The sequence below is a fragment of the Hippoglossus hippoglossus genome, chromosome 19 (genome assembly GCF_009819705.1).
Source record: "Hippoglossus hippoglossus isolate fHipHip1 chromosome 19, fHipHip1.pri, whole genome shotgun sequence".
In the NCBI taxonomy this organism is placed as follows: domain Eukaryota; kingdom Metazoa; phylum Chordata; class Actinopteri; order Pleuronectiformes; family Pleuronectidae; genus Hippoglossus; species Hippoglossus hippoglossus.
Window position 1 is genome coordinate 15018786 of NC_047169.1, and position 17736 is coordinate 15036521.

Genomic DNA, 17736 nt, shown 5'->3' on the forward strand with positions numbered 1-17736 from the left:
ATTTTACCAAACTAATGGGTCACATTAGCAGACAAATATCTGCCTTGTATTGCCTATCTCCTAATAGGTGCCAATGAATCTAGTGAACAAGAGAGAGCAGCAAAACATATTTTGGGTCATTATCATTGTGTTCCAGACTGGGGTGTTTTAAGGACATTAGACTAACTGAGTCACAGCCTGTCTGAAAACACAGTGTTTATCACGTATGCATGGAAACATATTTTCCACACACAACGAAGGAAACAATAACACACACACACACACAGAAGACAACAGCAAACGAAATTGGACAGGAAAACAACGTGGATTCAGTAGATTTCCATTGTCATCATCACGCTCAGCACCAGAAGGGCCCAAAAGCCTGAGGAAACTCAAAGATATTAAACTTACTGTGTAAATAGTGTAGAAAAGCGAGGTTAAGATATCTTTATTTATATTTGGGAGGTGGAAGTTTCTTAAGGTGTCTCGAAGCAGCCTCAAAGAAAAGAAGCTGACATTTCTAAATTACAATATCCTGATGTTCATGAAGCAGATTTGTTCCATCTTTAAATGATTTCATCATGTAACTAAGTAAATGTTGCATTGCAATATCTTCTAAATGACATGCACCACCAACTATTACACAGGACACCGGTATATTTACAAAACACCCTTCTACCAATTCAAATGTGTTTTTCCACAATAAAGGTCCAATTACAATACTTTGCTAAAAAATTCTTAAAATTACGTCTTTGTTGAAAAATCATGAATCTATCTATGAATCAGCGAATACTTTTATTGTTGAAAGCTCGTCTCCAGCTCCACGCTAAACTGAGACTGGAGGCTTCAACTGTCCCACTCCAGTAGCTTTTTACATCCCCTAAAACTCTTCTTTGTTCCTTAAAGGTGCGTATTTAAAAAAGGTTTGTCACGTAAAAAAATTTCCCTCATGGCTTTAAAATGGCAAAATGTATTTCTACATCGTCCTTCCTCATTTTCTGAATGGGATCTATGAATGTATGGCCCCACCCAGGCTCCCCACCTCACAGTGCCACTTGCAGTTTCGGAGCCTTTTCCAGTTACTGAGCCCCACCCACAAGTGACAGGCTGGATTTCTTTGTGATAACACATCATGGCATTGACTGCTTATTTCACTCAGATTATATTACTTATAGTACAAAGGGGGACATATTAACATTTTTTACATTTTGGTTGGATATTAGGCAGAACAAACTACTTGGTTAGGTTTGGTAAAAGATCTGGATTTAGGTCAAAGTGGGTAGGCCTATACTCAATTCAGGTTACAGGGCCTTAATTGCCATGGTTACAAATATGAACATGCAGTAAGGGAACAGTCATGGATACAGGAAGCAACACTGACTACTGGTTTCACACAGGAAACAAACAGCACCCCCCTGTGTTTGACTCATCCACCCACACACAAACTCCTCACCTCCTAATTATGAGCAGAGATGACATGGGGGCTTGGTGGCAGGCTGGTGCTGGGAAGGTGCAAGCGAGGGAAAGTCTGGCTTTCCCGTCACTGATCTTTTTATTTCAGCATTGAAAGTGAAAAATGTGCTCTTGTGCCTTCCCTTCCTACAGTGGGTCATGATGCTCTTGCTCTCTGTTGCTCACCTGTTCCCTTCTGCTGGTCAAATTGTCTCGTCTCTTCCTCCCACGGATTCTTCCATTCCCTGCAATTTTCTGTTCCAACCTGTTACAGAATGTCATGGCATCAAATACTGGCTGACCCATCAAAGCAGAGCTCAGTAATTACTGATTAAAAAAAGAGGCGCTCTGGTTTAAATGTCCCTGCGCATAGTTCCTCTCCCCAACACTGTTACACATCATTCGTCCAGGTTAATCTGGCCTGGTCATGAGTCTGATCCGTCCCAGCTCTCTCTCCCTCCTTGAGTGTTCAAGTTTCATAAAGATTTTAGCAAGGAAATTAATAATAATGAAATAGAACTTGAATGATTGAGACTGAAAAATTACTTCAGGGCACAATGTTATTTTCTACCTGCAGTAGTTGTTTCCTGCTTGATTATATCTCAATCAGGAGAGACTTGATTGGAAAAATTAACATGTCCACATGTTTCTTAGGGTTGTGACATCACAAACCTAGTTGTCTAATCTGTTATTTTTCTGACTAGCATTGTTAAGGTGGAAATCTGCCTTGAATAGCTTGCAGTGATTCCCAAACAATGGGTCGGGACCCACCTGGGGGTCACGAGACACAGAGGGAGTGTTGCAGGATTTTTTTTCTGTAATCAAATAAAATGTAAAAACAATTCTAAAGATCATTTTTAGCCATAATTACTCCAGAAGCTAAAAATACAAATTGAATTTAAAATAAAACCAGGCAAATACTCATCAGCCTACTGATTTCCTTTGTCTCCATGTGACTCCAGAGGTGATCATGACAGATTGCCGACAGCATCATTTTCAGCACCACAGGAAACATTTTCTTTGTGAACAAGCTTAAATAAATATAATTCTGGATGATGTGGATCGCAAGTCTCTGGTACTGTTGATTTGGGGGTGGTAACGTTTGTTAACCTCCGATCTAGAGAATGATGTTGAGGATCTGAATGAGATGAGTGGACTCAGCTGGATATGGATACTGGAGGGGACTGAAACGACAGCTAACAGAGAGAACAGATTTCGAACAGTAATGACATGATTGGCTAAAATCTGATTGGATTTCTGTAAAAAACAGACAGGCAGGTTATTAGAAGAGGCGGGGAGAGTGAAAGTGGTCACATAATAATGATAATACATAGCATTTATATCGCGCTTTTCAAAGCTCTCAAAGATGCTTTACATAGTGCCGGATAAAATAAGGAAACAATCAATATACCCTTTAATACAAAGAATGAAGTATACTAAGGAAATAAAAAGTAGTTATTGGAGGAGTCGTGGCAAGTCAAGGTTTTTTTAAGTATGGGGGTGACTGCGGCAAGCTTTAAGGTGGAGGGGACGTAACCAGAGGTTACGGTATTGGTGATTTAGTGAGCAGAGTGTGGGGAGACATGCTTTGACGAGGGTGGAGGGTAATGGGTCCAAGGCGCTGGCAGAAGACTTCATACTGGCTACCACTGAGGATAGGTCAGATGAAGAGACTTCCGTGAAGGATGAGAGGGTGTGATCTGTTTGCTTGGGGGGGGGGGGGGGGGCAGATTCGGGTCCAAGTGGGATGGGGGAGCCCAGCTGGTTCTGAATAGTGTTGATTGTTTTGGGGAAGAAATGTAAAAATCCATTCCATTTGTCAATGGTGAAGGAGTGAGAGAGGTTGTCCATTTGTTTGAGGAGTTTGTTGATGGTGGAGAAAAGTGTTCTTGCACTGTCACAGGTATTTCTCTGCGTGAACCGTGAGACCTGTTCTCCTGATGCGCCGCCCGAGCTGGTGTCCCTTGGATTTCAGCTGGTGCAGCTCGTCAGTGAACCAGGGTGCGGATTGGGTGAAGAGATAGATCTGGTTTGAATGGGTGCGAGCTGGTCCAGGAAAGTGTGGTGTTACACAAGTTGAGCAGGTTGGTGAGAGAGACGTTGAGGGTGAAGTTTGTGAGGGATCCCTCTCCCAGGACGGAGAGAAGTGCAATAGAGGCCACGTGTCATGAATGAATGAGACATGGAGAAAGTGTTCGTGATTTAACTCATGCTAACTTGTAACATTTCTTCACAAAATGTTAATTTAAAAAATAAAAGCACAACATATTCCTGGAGCTGTTGAGATATTTACTATTCTTTTCTTTGAGCCAAAGGTGACATATCATGAGCAAAGCTAATTACAGCTAATAAAAAAAACAATGTACTAAAAAGGTTTCCATACACTATGGTGCAAAGTATGAATCTCTGTGACAGTTTTTTTTAATGGTACTTTAATTTTTGGTACCTTTTTTTAAAACTAATTCACAAAACATAATTCTACAAACAAAATACAAGGTCTTATTTGTTTGCTTTCATTATGAAATACTGTGATCCATTCTCAGTGCAGGGTTAGACTTGCTTTTAGGTATAAAATTAGACATTCAATTGTGAAGGTTATAGAGTCAAGAGCTAGGGAATGCATTATGCCAATTAGTGTCCTTGTTAAGATCTAACGACAAGATTGTGTGTTTGTTTTCTAGAATGGTGACTTTAGATTCTGAATCTCTCTGCTGGCACACACTATTCATTGGTGTCCAGAGGATAATCTGTGTTGCATCGCTCACCAATCTCCCGCTGATCTTACAGTTGTTGTGAACTTTGTCTCTATGATAGTTTGGCTACACCAGAGGCCTGCACTACGAAGCAGGATTTGTGGTTATCGGGTAACTTCAGGTTTAGTTCAGGATTTCCGGTCCAATGAAGCTTGTTCACTTTGTATCAGGGTAAATCAGCAAGGTAACTTATGCTGAATGGCTAACCTGCCCTGGAGCAGGTTAATTGGGAGATATCGATCACTCTTAAAGCTCCGCCCACTAACCAATACATTCCTTTGAAACATGACATCCCCCTTCTTAGAGGATCCTGTGGAGAAAAATAATAAAATAAAATGTAATGAAAGGATCCCGTGGAGTTTGGTGCGTGGATTGTTAAAGGGTTTCTGAGGAGGACAAGGGTTTTCAGAGACTGACGAAATCTGCCTAGTTTGATGAGTATCTTAAGGATAGATATAGATCCTCATTGGAGGGAATGATAAACCTCTACGTTTCTTTATCAGTGGGAGTCACTGATTTTGCTGTTGTGGGTGTGTTAGTGGCGGGATAACCAGACATATTTTTATAATTTTATCCTTCCATTTAAGTAGATTTATCCTATGTAATTAAATATTTATTTGGAATAGGGGACAGATAGTTCACAGACTTACCTTGTGACTCCAAAGTTGGCCACTTTTTCATTATGGCACTCATAACTTGCCCCAATAAATATTATTTTAAGAAAGATCCTTGAGAGGTGACACAGATATTCCACCTCACTGTTGTTCATGGGGACCCCTTCTGTGACTTTGTCTAGTTTCAGAAGATTTTACAGTAAAATCTCTGAGAAAATTAAGGGCAAAATTGGGTTTTGGCCATAGAGATCATATGGAATCCAGGTCACAGGTTCCCCAGCTCATCTGGAGCAATGGGATGCACCTGGGATCTCCCTCAGCTGGTGGCAATGGGCTGAGGCTGGGAGGGTTTATAAGGGCGTTTGGTTTCCTTGTGCTGTTGTTTTTTTTTGCTGTCAGAGGATCAACACCTTCAGTTGGTTCTCTGAGTTTGTGTTGTTGGTTTTGTATTGTTGTGTTTTGATTATCCTAAGAATTTGTCTTGTGCCCACTTTTATTTGCACCCCCGCTTTCTCTGTGACGCTCACAATCTCTGATAGGTGTCACAGATATTTCACATCTATCTTGTTCATTGTGACCCCAACTGTCAGTATGTCAAGTTTCAGAAGATTGTACTTGAGAATTTCTGAGAAAATTAAAGGTGAATTTGACTTGGCGTGACCCGGTTTTCACTGACAGACCACATGACCACAGACACTGCACCGTTGTGCACAGCTGAACAGATCATAAGTAACTTTTATTTTGGCAGGTTCAGGACTATGATGTGGGCAGAAACTTGATTTGAATATCAAATTGATTGTTAATTATCAAAGTAAATACACCAGAACAATCTTCTGATGCAAAATGGTGAACTGAAGATGGCTAGATTTATTTTCGTTTCGTTTTTTGGGTGCACTGCATATTGCTAATAAATGCATATGTAAGATCCAAATCCTGTGGAGTTTTAAACTGAGCACCTATTAGGCCTAATGTTAATTACTGCAGCAAAATCTTTGTAATAAGAACATGTTTTCATACACTATCACCTGTATTCAAGTCACATTGGTGATTCTTCATATTGTAATAACAAGTGACTGCCACACGATGGTGCTGCAGTACCACATCCAAGATTCGTGACAGTTCATTCACAGACCAACTCCTACATTGTTGATTCTTTAATGAGAATACTTGAGATTGATACAATACAAATCATTTCAGTTAAGATACAGATTACAAGTTAACAATAAATTGACATCTCATTTATTTTGAATTAAATTTAAGCATTTTGAATCTTTATTAACAGGATTTTCAAATAAAATGTGTATTATTTTTAACATCGGCAGAACCAGCTACGATAGAACATCTGACAAAAATAAATAAAATGATCTGTTTTTATTCAAAGCAACATCTACTCGTGAATCCTCCATCTTTCTTCGTCCCTGAAAACGACACACAACAGCAACATCTTTCAGCTCACTCCATTTTCCTTTTGGGGACTGAAGCCATAGCACAACATTAGCTCAGCACAGTAATAATGGTGACATGTCTATGGCATGAAAGGAACTAGAGCTTGGTGATTAAAGATGAGAAAAAGAAAACTATTATCTCAATATAATTTTTATCAATAGCAATATATAACAAAAGTTTCATATATAGCTTATTCGTTGTGAGAGCATGGTGATCTGCTTGTAAAGAAGATTTTAGAACTCTAATCTTAACTCAGGAGAGAAAATCTTTAAACTAAAACAAATGTGATATTTATTGAAATCAACTGATATTAAAATCTTTATCTTGATATCATTTTTTGGCCAAATCGCCCGGCCCTAAGGGAGAGGAAACCGTTCAACCAAACCTAAGTCGAACAATTTCCTAACTCTTCATTTTCTTTTTAAATGAAATTATTTTTACACGATACAGTTTGGTTTAAAATTCACTGTGATATAAACAAAAAGTGGAGAATAATGTACAATTTAACAACAATATTAACACAAAATAACCTCTAGGTCTTTCTTTGAGGCTTCTCACCACCTTTCATCGACTTCATGGATTTGACGCATTAAATAACTGATAACGAAAGATCCAGAAAAAGACCTTGAGTTAAAGTGAGCAGCAATATCTTCCCCTTATTTCCCATAATGCAACTCAACTGATTTCCCCCAAATACGTACAATGCAAAGTACAGTAGTGGTCAGTGAACACCTACATGCATTTACTAAATGAACATGGTCGAATAATTACAGAGAGAGATGTATTCACATTAAATAGAACTCATCAAAGCTTTAAACTCAAACTGGACAAATGTCAAAGAGCTTAAAGGAAATTTTACAGACAGTTGATCACGAGGATATAGTATTTAAAAACGGTTATTATATTTCAATCCTGTACAAAAACAGCACACAGTGCCATTTGACTGTTTAACATCAGGAGCAGAACTGTATCCGTAAAAACATGTTCATCTATTTCTATTACATTGAGAAGATTGATTCAATATTTAACATGTCTGTGTCCATATACTTGAGTTTCAACAAGACGGGCGTTTACAAACTACAAAGATTTCAGAACACAAAAGTAAAATCACATTTGAAATATGTACATTGTCACACTTATGGAAAATGGCACAGAATGGATTTAACTTTGGTGTGTGTGTGTGTGTGTGTGTGTGTGTGTGTGTGTGTGTGTGTGCGTATACTTGTACTTATATCTTTGTAGAGACCATTTACAGCATAGACCCCCCCCGCTTTGGCTTCTTGAACCAGTGGTTAGGTTTACGACGATCGGTTGGTGAAGGCATCATGACCTCAGGGAGCTATTTTAGTAGGTAAATGAGGGTTCTAAACTTCTGACCTCGAGGATCAATCAATCAATTTTTTTTTTTGTAAAGCCCATATTCACAAATCACAATTTGTCTCATAGGGCTTAACAAGGTGCGGCATCCTGTGTCCTTATTGATTGACAAGTATTTTATTTGTTTCCCACCGAGGTAATTAGGAGTAGGCATTGTGTCCAAGTGGTTATGGTTGGGTTGAGATAAGAATGTAGTGTTTCGAATGGGCAAATGAGGGGAATGGGCACGAGGGGGAATTATGTTAGGATTAGGGAATGCATTACACTAATTAGTGTCCTTACTAAGATAGAAGTACAATGTTGCGTGTGTGTATAAACATGCATGTATATGTGTAAGCATGTAGATAGGAATTTATATTACATTCACAGTTGCAGAGGAAAGGTGGGTTGGGAGAGAGAGCGTATTGGCAGTATCACCACAAAAATAAATATTACAAACACTGAGAATCCATGATTATTCCCAGACACGCAAACTCAGATTTATAACATACTCTTAACAGAACATACATGTGTACACACACACACACACACACACACACACACACACACACACACACACACACACACACACACACAGATAGCATGTGGTCTACGAGCGGCAGCAGCCAACAGTCCTCATTTCTTTGTCGACGTACTCCTGAAGCTGAAACTTTGGCAGGTCCGGCTCCTTCATGGTCCTGTGCTTCAGTTCTCTGAGACACAGACAGGTGATAATGTAAGGCCAGGTTAGCACTGCTGACAAAGAGCGGTGGCAACATACAAAAAAATGTATAATGAATTCATCATGGCTTTTAACACCTTTCCAACTGTAAAACCTAATTACTTGACTGTATATGGGATTATTAGCAGAGGCCCTTTTCTTTTACATTTAGAAATGTGACCAATCATTTTTGATTTTATATCGATTCCTCCCCTCATCTCCTCCTGCTGTCAATGGGCCAGGTCGCTCAGCCAAGTCACTGGCGAGTTGGCGGCATGTTGAGGCGAGTCACAGATTGCCGTGGAGGAAGAAGAGCGCCATCTTCCACTGAACTGCCACAGATCAAATGTTTGCCATCTGACAAGACATGCTGCCATAAAGAATATGAACTGTAGGCCTTGTATGAAGATGGACGACACGATAGCAGCCCAAAAGTGAAGCCAAGGCGTCTTGATCGCCCCCTGGTGGCTGGCTGCAATATAAAGCCCCTTTTCCACTGGTTAGAACCCCACTAACATCTTTCTTTTGTCTGCAATGGGAATGGATACTCCCGGGTCAGATGACTCTGCAGCAGACACAGGTTTTTAATCGGATCCGGCTCCGATCGGCAGTGATGGAAACATGACACGGCTGAACGGGTTCATTGCCACTTCTTTATTTTGTCTAGATGCTGACGCTGAACCTTTTCCAGTAGATTGAATGTTCTGGAGTTGGCGTGCGTGAGTAGACATGAACGTTTGTTTGTATTTATTGTTTTTAACATCTTGCGAAGAGTGATTTTCTTCCTTAGCACTGGCAAGACAGCAAGGTGAGAGAGCCGATCACTTTCTGGCACATTTTGGCAAATTCGGACATGAATCACTGGGGAACAAAAAACAGAGAGGCAAACTCCGCTACTGGCATGGGAACTGGGTCAATCACCTTTTTATTTTGGCAGCTTTAAAAACCTATGGATACTTGATTTATTGTTGAGGCTTTTACTTTTTCCCTTGCTTTTGCCTATGCAAATTTCTTATTTTGGTGTCTTGGAATGTTTTGTTTGTTCTTACTCTGAAATATTGTAAATAGTGACTCTTTTGTTTCCCGAAGTCGCTACATTTTGTATCAGCAGGTTGTTCTGTGCCCGACTGAATGCTTTTCTTGGCAACACCCAACAAACCTGTTACCATAACAAGGATACAAATGTGATGCAGCTCCCACACAAACTGTCCAACACTACATGTTTGAGTAAGATGGTATTCTCACTTTTAATTTCATTTATTAAGATTATTATTGAGACAAATAAGATTCTTTGAGGTTTTGTCGTCTTGTAGTTTGTGTTTCTGATACCTGGATGTTGGACTTTGACATTTTCTATCGTACCATGGCTGCAGGGAACAAATGCCTCTACATCATCTCAAAAATTATATTTTATATCTTCCTGCTCTCATATTACCAGACTGATACTTTTCTTTAAGACATTAGCGCTGAATGTTTTTTCCTTCTGCTCTTAAATGTGTGCATATATGTTGCAACAGTCCTCGTTCACTGAAACAGAATGTGAACGTACTTAAAATGCAATGCCTCTTTAGTAGGTTTAAAAAAAGAGAGAGGTCGAGGTTCGGACACCACTGATTGTCGTGATCAATTTGTTAAGGTGTGAAGTCACCAGTCTGATTGCTGTGAACAAATACTTGTGCGTGATGAATGCGAATGATGACTGACTAACTTCTGATTTAGCTTCTACAGATCTGTGCTCTTCCACCACAGCATTTTCTTTCAACCATCTATGGTTAAATGTGGGCGTGAATGGGGAAGAATCCACATATGCACGTCTCCAGATGGATTTTGATTTGTTAAGGGAACATTGCTTTCAGGTGGGCTTAAGCACGCTTTTATAATAAATATATCTGGTAATTTGTTTGGGCATTCACCATATGTTCACCGTTTTATAAATGAGGCCCCAAGTGTTCCTGATCTCATTAGTGATGCACCGTACTCCTCAACAGACATTTTGAGACGTCAGACAGAAGCACGGGTTTAAATAATGAAACTAATCACAGTGAAAAAAAGTACTAAAACAGAGACTCCAAAGGCCCTCATGTGCCCCTTGTGTTTTCTCCTCCTTATTTTCCTCCTTCTCCTCCTCTCTATATCAGGGGCACGTTATGAGTGTGATTATGTGGAGGGTGATTTAAAGGAGGAGCTCTCTCTGTGCAATTTCAGTTCCAGCAGCTTTGTCATCGTGGCAGAGTTTTTATTGTTTTTACTTTTGAGTTGGGGGTCTATAGACCTGTTCTTGTTATTAGTTTTTTTTTTTTTTTTTTTTGTTGGTCAGAGGGGGAAGTCTCTGGGTCCGACAGCCCCCTGCGGGATTGGCCCAGGTCTTCCCATTGTTTTTCTTTTCGGACAGGCCTCCACACTCTCAGTTTAATTTAACATCCCATTTTTTATTTTATGTGTCTGGGGTGGCAGACGCATAAAGTTCAGTTTCCATTTTGTGGCTGTTATATTTTCAAAAAACTCACTGTGAAACATTTGACAGTGACATCAGTTTACTTCATGCATGCCCAATGTTGCTTTGTGAATTGAGCACGTGCCAGTAACAACAACAACAACAAGCCTATATACCAGTTTCTCTGTTTGGTTAGCACTGGTTTATTAGTCTAATCACAAGTTTGCATCTAAATTTAGCATCACTGCAACACATTACCGGCATTCACAGGCATCTGCCAATATTACTTGGACCATGGTGTTTTTCTCTGGTACTTGATGGATAGTTGATAGATAGATAGATAGATAGATAGATAGATAGATAGATAGATATATAATTAGTTATTATTACACCAGTGCATCATATTAATTACTTTGTGACGGCCTGCCATAGTTTTATTTTTACATGTGATTTGTCCGATGGGTGTATCAGCAGGGCTTCAACACAGTGGTACCACATCATGATCACTACTGCACAGACTCTGGCTTCAAATGTTATCACCAGCACAACATGACAGTATATTGAATGGAGCCAGGGTGTGTTTTATTGCTTCTTAATCTAAAAAATACGTATTTCTTATCACTGGAACGGCACAGCACACCAAAACAACTCAAGTTCTCTGTTGGCTCCTTCAAAGTAAAGTTTTCCTTCAATCTGAGGACACGGGGACCTTTGCCGTGCTCTTTACACTGGGCTGTTATGTGTGTGTGACTCACTTGGCCACAGCATTGAAGGCCAGCTCCACATTCAGTCCAGATTTGGCGCTCGTCTCCATATAGGGCACTCCAAACTCCTGCATGGAGAAAGAGAGAAACATCTTTTATTGTATAGAATTTGCTCTATTGTGTCGCTCCCTATGGGTGATGACCAGTGACGCAGATACAAACATAAGGTTAAGTAGGGATTCAGGATTTGAAGTTTTGGTTTGGATCTGTGGTTTTAAGTACCTGAAGAGGTGGGGGGGGGGGAATCTGCTGATCAATACCAAGCGAGCACAGTATGTAACTGATGAAAGTATAATAACACTCTCACATGCTTATCGGAGCAAAACAACCTGGGAAATTAGGTTACTACCCCCCCCCCCCCCCCTCCTACCGCAAATCATTTATTCCAAACAATAACAACATTATGTGTTCATGAATACATAATTACACACACTCATCAAGAAACAGCTGCTGCACGGCGGGGAGTTTCACGTGCACGTGGCCGTGTGGGAAGATTCATAACAGCTTCTTTTTATTCGTGTGTCACGAAGCTCACCTTTGCCAGTTTCTCTCCCTCCTCCCGCTTCACCGCCCTGTCATGTGTGGAGTCGGCCTATGGACACACAATAGACACACAAGTCCTGTCACACAGAGTCGGGGGAGATGGATGAAGCTACAAAGGGAATTCGAAGGATTCAGTCATCCATGTTTGATGCATCCGTGTACATCGCTATCAAATCGTCCTGGATTTGAACATTCTATTACACAGATTAGATATTTTCCAAGATGTCTTGTCATAAAAATGAAAACACTAAAGCTGCAATAACTGCTGTCCACTTTGAGGGAGAGGAGCTCTATATGAAGCTAGAAATACAAGATCTGCTCTAATCTTCCAAAGCTGCTCCCTCTAATATACAAGCTTAGACGGGCTGAGACATGTGCATTCGTTTGGAGCCATGTTTCGGCTACTTAATGAGCGTAAGGGCAAGGTTTATTCTCTTTTAGCTCTGTTTTGGTCTTCACCGACTCCAGAGGAAAATAATATTTGTTTTCAACTTGTTCTACCAGCTGTGGCTTCTGTCTGCCTGCTGTTTGATGCCAGGCAAGTAGGGCACTGCTTTTTTTCCCTCTCACTAAAGACAGCAAGGTAGCTGGAAATAGAGGTACTGAGGGGACTGTAGCACCCCCTACCTGCGAGTGGTTATTTCTTTTTAAAAAGCAGCGCAGAAGTAAACCTTATATATACACACACACACAATTATTTGTGGATATATGATTTCATCAAAACGTTCAGTGTGTTTTCTGTGTGGCCTTTCTGATACACAAAATGGGACATAGATGAAGCAAACTGGAAGTATCAACAATTTTAGTGGTGGTGGTAGTAGTGGATTTGATATGCCTCTAAAATTTTGATTTCAATGTCTTTTAAAACAGACATTTAACTCAATTTTTAAAAAGAAAAAAAATTACAGCATTATATAGGATGAGAGCGGTAAGAGAGAAGCAAAAAAAATTAACTGATACAATAAATAAAGGTTTGACCTAAACTTTGATAGTTCAGAGCTGTAGAGCTCAGTGTTCATTCTCTATGGATTTGGACTAAATGTTTTCATTTACAGTGATATCAATTCCTATGCCTTGTGAAATGTCCAATATTTAGTTTTTTAAAAATACCTGTTACTTTACCGACATGATTCTTCTACCATTCAAATGATAAGTTTGAACTAAATAGTCCATCTGTCCTTACAACCTGATTTCCCAGCATCCCTCCCTCCATGATCCCTCCCTCTGAGTCCATCTGTCTGTCCTTCTCCCGGAGCTGAAAGGTCTCACCTTGTTGCCCAGCAGCATGAGGACCACGTCCTGCTGAGCGTACTCATGGATCTCTGTCAACCACGCCTGGACACAGTGAGGGATCCAAGGGGGGGGGGGGGTGGAGAAGGATAAGGAGAGAGAGAGAGAGAACAGCAGAGATGGGCATGATGGAGGGAGGTTAGATTGCGGATAAAGCGAGGCAACAGAGGAGATGGATGAATCGACACAGAGGGAGCGAGGGAGAAAGACAAAGGATTAATTTATTGCTGATTGGCTGCAGTTCATCTTGCCCTGCACTCCTGCACCAGATCTTCACCCTCTTTAATCCTCCTGCCTCTCTACTCCTCCATCTTCATCCAATTACAGGCCAGTGCTCTCGAGGCTCTCTGTTACCTGTCTTGGTTAAAAAGCACTTAGTGTCTATGGAGGATCCCACACAGACACACAGACACAGACACACACACACACACTTTCTTCAGATATAGATCTCATTGTGAGTTCACTATAGCATATGTGTGGTACACATAAAAACAAATCTATCCAGTGGTCAGTGATGTCAGAAGAGAGCGGAACGGTTGCAGACTGGCTTATCGGGCAGGTCTGTCTTTATTGTCTGTCTATGGAACAAATCATTTTAATATTAGCAAACACACTATTAAATTAGAATAATAATTCATATTATTCCCCTGGTGCAATGGTTAACGGTAATGCTACCTGGATGGGCTGTGTTTATACGGAAAAAAACGGAAGTGACATTTCTGAGAGGTTGTGATCACAGACTGTAATTAAAGATGCACGACGCGTCTCCACGTCCTCCCTCTATCCAGAAATAAAGCCAACCTGTCAAATAAGTCATGAAAACATTCACTGAAAAACATTTAAACAAACATCAGTATGATAAGAACTACCTAACATTTAATGAATGAACGCCTGACTGATCTTTGTGGTAGACCGACAGCAATTTAAAGTTCAGATAACAGGAGCTTGGATTGGAAGACCAACGCCTCGTTTCCACAGTTTTGTTTCATGTCTGCAATTCTCCCTATAACCTGATGACAAATGGACCGAGACACCACAGCAGCCACGGGAAAGGCAATGCTGTCAGTACAGATATGCAACAACAGTGTTTCTCATATGTGTTAGTGTCATCATGGAAAGGAATAGAACAGGGAAGCAACCTCTATTGAGAGGCTGTCAAATGAGCAGCAATAATGGAGGGAAATAAAGTTTGCATATTGAACTGGTAAAATAGATCTCTGCTGCTTAAGATTGGTGATTAAAACACTGATTATGTCAATCATTATTATTATTATTATTATTATTATTAATATCTATTGATTGTATATGAATGAACTCTCCCAAGTTTATTTAACTTCGATTATTTTTTTTCCAGCATTGAAATGTGTTAAACTGGCGAGACAAGTTTATATATAATTCTACAGTTACAGTTTGACATAAACAACTGATAAAATGAAATAGCCTGTTAGCGGATTAGCTTTAAAGCTAACTTCCAGTGGCACAAAGTGTGTCCGTCTGAAATCCATCAAAAAAGTTTGAACAGGTACAAATTCTAGCCAAAGAAAACAACAACCTGGAGGTGGGCGAGTTTTGCAACACATCAGAGATCACAGGAATAAATAAATGAATGAAGGCTACAATAATTTACATTATAGCCAGGCAGCTGCCCTACTTTCATGTTTGTAATTATGGAAATAATTTCAGTTATGGTAATTACCGCCCCCTTAACATTTGCTGAGCAGATACTATACCGTACGTGTGTGTGATTAAATCTAAATCCAGTCTTGCCCTCAGCCACCTTGAGAAGTTGCAATATTTTGGCACTAAAATGAATTTTGGGATGGTAATGATACTAATTAGTGAGCCACAGAGGACGGTGGGATTTGTATTAACTTTCCAGCCGGCTTAACGTTCTGTTCACAGGATATCTTGAAGGACAGGTAGATGGTACGAAGCATGGACGTGAATGAGAAGAAGATGGAGTATTGACAGGGAGAGCTTATGTAACAGCAAGTCAGGGTTAAGAGCGGTTCAAGGAGAACAGAAGATTCTACTGTTCACAGTATCAGGGGAATGGAGGTTTCATCAGTGTAAAGGTGAAAGGAGAGATGTCCTTCACCATAATGTCAAGTGTGTGTGTGTGTGTGTGTGTGTGTGTGTGTGTGTGTGTGTGTGTGTGTGTGTGTGTGTGTGTGTGTGTGTGTGTGTGTGTGTGTGTGTGTGTGTGTGTGTGCAGTTGTGTTTACCTTGATATGCCAAGAAAGATCTTCGCTTCCGGAGGACACACCCGACACACTTTAAGTTATAATTAACTTCAAAGTATATGAAATTCTATAACCTCCAGTAATGTAAGATGATGTCCTGAAGTGTTATTTTACTTGTATTTGAATTTATGAAGGACACATAATTATCAAACATGTTTTGACTGAATAAAGAAATATCCACCAAACCCAATTGTCCATCAATTTTCTACTACTTATGTTGCTGATTTATTGTTTATTCTACAAATGTATTTTACTTTTAGAAACGTTCAACATAAACCAAACTAAATACACTAAGTGTGCAAGAGTTCGATATGACGCGTTTTCTGACGCTTTATTGTGTCTCTTCATGTGAGCCCCATTTCCAGTGTGCATTCCATCATTGTATCAGTGCGAGTCCTCCTCTGCAGTTGAGGTGCAGCTGAACCCATGCTTACCAACAAATCAGTGAAATGATGCAAGGTCTATCGTGCTGATACCAGTTGTTCTCATCAGACTTGGTGATCTACAGCAACACTGAAAGGCAGTACCACCCTTGCTATTAATAGACAACTCAACTATTTACATTGTTCTGCTTAATAAGTCCTAAATGAACCACTAGTTTCACCGCCTCACAGTTGTGAGCCTGCCCCCATCAGTCAAGCTGCAGGAAATAAGGCCACGCTCCTGAGTTATGGTGTAAAACATTGCTAGAAAAGTTTGCAGAACATTATGATGTCGCAGTAAAGTTGACCTTTTGAATGTCATTACTTCATCATTTTATCCAATTATACAGATGCCTTAAATTTTGCCACCACTAATCAATAAGTTCTCGAGTTATGGTTGAAAAAAAAATCTGTTTTGTGACATCTGAGTGAACTTGACCTTTTACCAGCATAACAGCTTCAACTCTGGGTGCAAATTCAAAGAAATCCCCTCAAGGTGTTCCTGAGGCGTCCCATTAAGCACGACCACAGCTGTCGCCATTGTGGAGGTTTGCGAAGGACGGTTCTAAATTCTGACCGTGATTTTCTTTGAGTAACTGGCAAGAGAACTGCAGTGCACCATGGGAAAACCTGAGGGGATCAGCCTTCAAATCTTTCCATTTTCCTCGGAGCTTTACAGAACATCTCCACTGAGCTTTTCAGTGCTCAACTATTCTGAGAACAATCTGTCATCTTTTGGAGGGAAAAAAAAGACGTGAGATCGTCCTCCTGCGCTTTTCTATTCTCACCTGAATTCTGAATGTTTTACTTCACACTGTTGGACTTCATCCTTCCGTCCCCTGCAGCTTCAAAACACGAGTTTTAAAACTTTGTAGAAAACAAGTCAAGTAACTATTACTGATGTTTTTAAATGGAACAAACTGAACCACTGTACAGTGGAAGAGGTAGTGACAGAAAGAAGTACAAGCTGATGTTTGTACCTGTACCAAGTAAAATCATATAGTTTACAACCTACACTGCCCCACCCCCACGATTTCCTGTGGTAATGCCCTTTTGGTCCGTATCCCTAAGATTTCAGAAGGCACCGTCCCTTTCTGTGTATGAAGCACATGTTGATCTGACCATAGACTGTGATAAAGGGATGACGTGAAGCCAAATCATGATTGCCCCCTGGTGGCTGGCTGCAGTATAGGTCGCAAACCTCCATGTTAGCAAATGGGACATGGACCAAAGTAAAAAGTCAAAATTATGTTTCTGAAAAATGTGATATTTATTCGTTATTTGATTCTATAAAGAACGGGGTAAAACATCATGACTGACAGCTCAGACTGACCTGTGATTGGTCGAGTGTATATCTGCGGGACCTTGATACCGCAGCGCCTGTATCCGGAATACTGTCCCGTTTGCAACAATAAAAACGGGACAGTCTATACACACACACGCACATTTCCTCCTGCAACACCCTTCTATCTGCATCATCAGACAAAAATCACAGATGAGAGCTAATCCCCCCCCCCCCCCCCCCCCCCCCGCGTGCAGGTTTACAGTATTCTGCACCGGCCCTCTGGGGGTTTACATCATTTCATTACACAGAGATTAATGTACCAAGCTCCACACCTCACAGCCCCGACTCTCGACGACATGCAAACCTGCCAATTACTCACACAGCCTTCGAAAGATCTCAGCGGTTTGTGGGTGGATTAGGAGGAAGTGAAAGAA

At 40.4% G+C, this 17736-nt stretch overlaps 1 protein-coding gene across 1 annotated transcript in view; it reads right to left on the bottom strand.

Moving 5' to 3' along the window:
- Window positions 1-8078: 8078 nt before the first annotated feature.
- LOC117752837 (ras-related protein Rab-26) overlaps window positions 8079-17736 on the bottom strand; it is a 67724-nt gene continuing 58066 nt past the window's right edge. The window contains exons 6-9 of the mRNA XM_034570508.1: window positions 13332-13397; window positions 12055-12111; window positions 11511-11587; window positions 8079-8313 (exon numbers count right to left, since the gene is read on the bottom strand). Coding sequence (XP_034426399.1) covers window positions 8211-8313; window positions 11511-11587; window positions 12055-12111; window positions 13332-13397 — 303 coding nt within the window. The 3' untranslated portion in view covers window positions 8079-8210. The remainder of the gene's footprint in view (window positions 8314-11510; window positions 11588-12054; window positions 12112-13331; window positions 13398-17736) is intronic.